A 6000-nucleotide genomic window follows, 5' to 3' on the forward strand; every position below is an offset into this window, starting at 1 on the left:
ACCCCCATTTGAAAGCTGGAAAGAGTCAGAAGAAGAAAAAGAATTCAGAAACTGTACAAAATAAATAATGAAGACCGAGTGAAAGCTTACATGGGTTGTTAACCTTGCAAAAACTTTTTACAGTTCAATTGTTTTCATTGTGTTCACCAGAAATAAAGCCTTTTTTCAAATTTCCATTCCATTATTTATCAGTTGTTGCTGGATTACAAACCCCATAATAATGTAACATATAATGAAGTTTGAGGCATGCACGATAAAACTTTTCCAAAACGTTTCCCTGAATCATACAGCCAGCGACTGCTTTAAAATTCAAAACATCTTTCAATGAGAATCCCAACTGATCTGTGTAATCTGGCTCAGTGTTCTTTGTTCCTGCAAATGGAGTTTGAAGTTTTAAATAGAGTTTCTCAGCACTAAACACATGTCTGATCCCAGCGTAACATATTTGACATAATTATCTCTATAAGTAAGATAACAGCAAGGTGCCTAACATTGTGCTAGGAATCGGTATTCGCATTGATCAATTTGTTTGCATTTGTAGTGAAGTTATTGATCAGTAGAATTCTCATTGGTTAATTTTCTTGCATCCATAATTATGTTTTTTGGCAACTTCTATAGAAAACTAGGGGGCACTGTGGGACGGCATTACAGTTGGGTTTACAACCCCATTAATGGAGAATTAAAGCACAATTATTCATATGGCTACAAATGCTGTATGTTATGTTCTATACTTACTAAACCAACAGAGAGGGTCAGCAGCCCTATAGCAGCAATAATCCTGCCATTTACAGTTGCCCACAGCAGCTCCCCATCTTGGATATTGCTTGGTAGGCAAAGGGTACTACACATGCTCAGTGTGCTCCAAGCACCTTTTGAAAAGCTAAGCTTTGGAGTCATTGGAAATCATCAAGTGAAAAATAAGGTCAATTGTGTCCTAGAGGCTGATGCTACAGGGCTGGTAAGTGACAGCAGCATGTGCAATGAATGAGCAAAAAAAAAGATGGGGAGCTACTCGGTCATCTTTGAAGGCACAGATCTTCCCTGCTAAAGAGATGTGGTTGCTTGGCCTTGTACATATGCCCAGACATGAGGTGTAGCATTTAATTTTCTTTTAAAGTGGATCTCCAACCCAAAAATGTATTTTTTCATGTTGGAAAATGTTATTCTAAGTTCCAGCATGCATTAATTATATGTATTCAATGGTTTTAAAGTTATTTGGAAATGTAATTGCAATTCAAAGCAGTATCTGCCTTCTGGTTCTAACTTCTGAAATAACGTAGCAGAAGCCAGTTGACAGACCTAAAGGGGAAATTATTTCTGTTTCATGAGGCAAACAAGCAGTGCAGTAGCTGATACACAGCTCTCAGTTGATATTGCATTAATAAATAACATTGAAAACACTGAGAATGTTTACTGAAGGTAACTGAAAGAAAGCTGCATAAAACATTTTTTCATTTTTTCATTGAACTGTATTGCAGCAGAGCATTTTCTTTGTTAATTGAGAAGCAGGGATGTACTGTATGGAACCTGCCAAGGCTGCAATTTAGCCAGAAAAGTTTCTGCTTGCTACAGAGACTCTATACATTGACATGGGAACCATTTAGTTTACTCCCAAAAGACAACTTTATTTATTCCCTCTCCTCAGAGTTAAAGGAAACCCTGTGTATTTATTTAACCTACCCTCGCACCATTCTAGGAAAATATGATCTATGCATGTGTGACCTTCTCAGAACCAAAACTTCCTAACACACTGCCCAGGAATGTTCTGGAGTCAATGCCTCCCTTATTAAGCACAAATGACTTATAAATGGATCTGGAGAGCTGAGCCAAACACATACAACTCATTCTGTTTCCAGCGATCAAATACTGTCCGAATGTAACTGATATCAATACATCGACTGTATGTACATCTCATTACAACAGTCATTATACAGAATAAATCCTTTGCTTGGATCTACCTGTATAAGAACACATAGCCAGGCACAAATAATCCAGGAAAGAAAGAAAGAAAGAAAGAAAGAAAGAAAGAAAGAAAGAAAGAAAGAAAGAAAGAAAGAAAGAAAGAAAGAAAGGATTATGCTTAGTGATTTCACTTGTGTCACATGACCCCTTATCTTAAAAGTCGCCTGGAAGTCCCATCCCTTATATCAGTGCACTCCGCCGGCGGCCTCATACTTTAATAATGTCATAAAGTCAACAAGGAGTTTTATTTGGGGATTTACGATATCTCAGTGACTTTTGAGTTCCCCAGAAGAGGTAAACGGCACTTAGTGACTTCTAGTGCACTTATAATTTACAAAAGGGGTGCATTATTCCCTATATATTTAACAACAGGGGAGGTAATCATTTACATGAATACATACCCCATACTGTAACAATATACATAAATCATATTTAAAAGGCTGTACTGCCACTTTAAAATTAGTGTTACTGCTGGTAATGGGAGTCACATATTGCTATGTAACAGATGGTTTAAAAGTCCTACAAATGCTGAAGGGTTAAACAAGACACAAAGACACACCAGGCAGCAGCAGGCAGGCAGCTGATACAGTATGGAGAAAGCAGACCAAGCCTTTTGAAAAGTGCTGAGCTACATAGTGCAGCTTTGTCATCTATGGGAAAAGCACCCAGGTCTCAGATTACATAAGCACCCAGCATTCATATAAAGTTATAAACGGCACCCTCTATTACTATTATATGTATAAGAGCACAGCTACCGGCCAGCTAAATATAGCCTGCTCTACATCTGCCCTATCAGCCATTCCACCTGTCGTATCTCACAGTTACATGTTCAAAATAAAATACAAATCTTGGTTTAAATTAGATTTAACCCCTTACTTTGGCTATGCAAGCAATGAACACATACTTTACTATCTGAATGTGTATTGTATGAACTACTGGTGTCCCCACAGCAGGGCCAAGTAACATGTTGATGACCATAAGAGCAAACGTACATGACAGAGGGGCCCAGTAACAACAATGGAACAGGATATAAATGCAGCGGAATATTGAACTTGAATGGAAAATCAAGTCTCATTGTAACTCCTGGTAATTGCAGGGTTAAACAGGAATAAAAGGGGGCGGGCAGAGATAGGTATCTGTGGTTTCCGTTATCACGGCCAGCACAGCAACACAGCAGTGAAACAGCATGGACGTCTCAGGGTGCCCTCTGGCGCTGTGGGGTCCAAATAGCCTCATGCTTGTCTACTGTCTGAATCCAAGTGTTCCCCTGTTCACACAACCTTGAGAGGGTGAACTATCACTATCTGCCTATGCAGGGGAGCTGGGGGATGTGTGCCAGTGTGTGTGCCAGTGTGTGTGCCAGTGTGTGAGCCATGCTAATCAGGGAAGTGCTGCAACCTAGAGCTGGGTGTAGAAATTGTGATACTAGTGAGAGACCAGGGACAACTGATCCATCACAAGCTTATGGCCTGTACCATAGTGAGTCAAGCAGTGGCCTGTGAACTACAATTCCCAGCATCCACCACTGACAAACAGCTTTATGCTTGGCATCCTTGGCCTACAGTCTATAATCAAACACAGCAGACGTGTTACCTTTAATAATTCACACTCATACGCCCTCCCATATTCATCTTAACCCTCCTCTTCCTGCAATTAACCTGTTCCATCTCAGTATAGTTTAACCCTTTACACACTGCCCTTTAGACAGCCTCGTTGCATTTGAACCCTTTCCCTGCATTGTGCATGCCCTGCTCCTGCAGGTTTGGATTAACCCTTTGCATCTTTTTATTTTCGCCTTTGTTTAAATGCTCTCCCTTTCCGTTTGCCCCCGCTTTTAATCTCACCACTTTAGTTTACCCTTTCCATGTACTTAACTGTTAGTTGCTGTATTTTTGCACCTTCCCCACACTGTAATTAACCCCTTCCTTTCATAATACTGTAAGCCTTCCTTCTAAAAATGTACTTCTAGTTATTTCTTCACACTTTTTTAACCAGTTCCTTTCACAATAGTAACCCCCACTTCTATAACAGTAGCTGTAACTCCTTCGTCACACTGAATTTAACCCCTTCTTTTCTCTGTACTGTTACCTCTCTTTTTATGACTGCACTTAAACTCTTCTTCCCTCTAGTTAACCCCTTCCTTCAACAATTCTGCAAACCCAATACAATAACAGTAGCTTTGACTCCTTCCTCACACTGTATTTAACCCTTTCCTTTCTCATTACTGACACCCCCCTTCTACAGTTACAGGAGTTGTAACCCCAACTTCACGTTGTATTTCAGCCCTTCGTTTCAGTGTCCGTTTGCGAGTATGAAGGGAAAGCAGACAGGAGGTGGGTGTAGGAGATATAAGGCAGGACGACTGCAGATGTAGGTGCAGCAGGGCCGGGGGTGACGGTGCTGGAGGCCGGCACGGGACTGACACCTTGTTATTACACATAAGAGAGAAGCAGCGGAAGGATGAAAGGGACTGACCAATAACCTCCTGTAGTTCGTAGCTTTCCCTGCAGATGGGCCAGCCGATGGGCTGTGCTGAGGGCTGCGGACTGTGCACCGGGGACTCGCTCTGCTGCTGCTGCTCCGCTGCCATGATCAGGGTGCTGGTGCTGATGCTGCTCCTCTTCGGCTTATTGCTACTGCTGCTACTGCTGCTGCTACTGCGGACTCTGCGTGCGCTCCTCCCCGGCTCATTCACACTCACTAGCTGCTCGGCTAAAGCCTGACAGGCCGGCCGCAGGGGAGAGAGAGGCGGGGCGAGGCGCCTGTGTGTCAGTCAGTGAGTGAGGAGAGGTGGCGCCTCCACATTCCCCCGTGAGCTCAGCTGGGCGAGTCTGATCCTCTCCTGACATCTGTAACCTGTGGCTCTGTGCACTACAATTCCCAACATCCCTCGGGAGCTGAGACTGCCTGTAGGGGGCGTATGGGATATTCTTTAGCTAGAGCCAGTGTACCAGAAGGAGAAGGTCATGCAGAATAAGAGGCACTTTGTGTCTGGGCTACTTTCCTTCTCTCTGAATGTGAAAATGTCTCTGGGTTTTTAAAACTGACTAACTGCACTGATTGTATTGAGACTCATGTCTTGTTCTCAGGACAATGTCCCACTGGGTTACTTTGGATATTTTAAGCACCACATTTTGAGTAGCCCCTAATCTTGGTGCCAGTGCCACAGCTCTTCTAATACTCCAAAGCACCAGGCAAGTGTTTGTGTCAATGGGTTTCAGCTGACAGCAGCCTGTAGGCCAGGGGTGTCCAATCTGCCGCCCAGGATGGATATGAATGTGGCCCAGCTTGAAACGCTCAGTTCCTGTGGAAACGTCATAATAATATATCTAGGAAATATACTATCCAAAAACGCTCTGTCCGCTTGGTTCAGGAAAAGGGTGCAACTTTCCTCGATCAGGTCACCCATATCCTGATATCTATAACTCAATTTATAAGGAAATAAGGAGAGCACTCTGCAAGTATATAAATGCTGTGGTTGACTAATAAAAGGATAACCACAGCATTTATATGCTTGCAGAGTGCTCTCCTTATTTCCTTATAAATCAAGTCATAATAATATGATAATAAGTCTATTTAATATCCAGGTGTCCCATATTCCACTGTATAGTCCCACCTGGTTAACCAACTGGTATTGTAGTTCTTTTCTGTGTATTTTTTTTACTTTTACAAATCAAAAGTGTTTGTGTATTTCATGTGTGGCCCCAGACAATTTTTCTTTTTCCAATGTGGCCCAGGGAAGCCACAAGGTTGGACACCCCTGCTGTAGGACATGGTAGTTAGGTTAGAAGATAGGCAGGATTTATGTGTCTGTGTGTTAAAGGAACAGTAACCAAAAAATGAAAGTGTTTTTAAAATATGTACAGTATAATGTAGTGTTGCCCTGCACTGGTAAAACTGGTGTGTTTGCTTGAGGCTAATTTCACATGGTGTGTTTTTCAGCAGGCTGAGTTTTCTAGTTTTTAGAAATAAGATGCTGTTTAGCCATGAGGGAAGCCATTCAAGAGTGAAAAGGATCAGGTTACATAGCAGATAAGC

At 42.1% G+C, this 6000-nt stretch overlaps 1 protein-coding gene across 1 annotated transcript in view; it reads right to left on the reverse strand.

Annotated features, from left to right (window-relative positions):
* stk39.L (serine/threonine kinase 39 L homeolog) overlaps window positions 1–4784 on the reverse strand; it is a 152267-nt gene extending 147483 nt beyond the window's left edge. The window contains exon 1 of the mRNA XM_041576690.1: window positions 4438–4784. Coding sequence (XP_041432624.1) covers window positions 4438–4552 — 115 coding nt within the window. The 5' untranslated portion in view covers window positions 4553–4784. The remainder of the gene's footprint in view (window positions 1–4437) is intronic.
* Between the last annotated feature and the right edge of the window lie 1216 nt (window positions 4785–6000).

Source organism: Xenopus laevis, chromosome 9_10L (genome assembly GCF_017654675.1).
Source record: "Xenopus laevis strain J_2021 chromosome 9_10L, Xenopus_laevis_v10.1, whole genome shotgun sequence".
NCBI lineage: Eukaryota > Metazoa > Chordata > Amphibia > Anura > Pipidae > Xenopus > Xenopus laevis.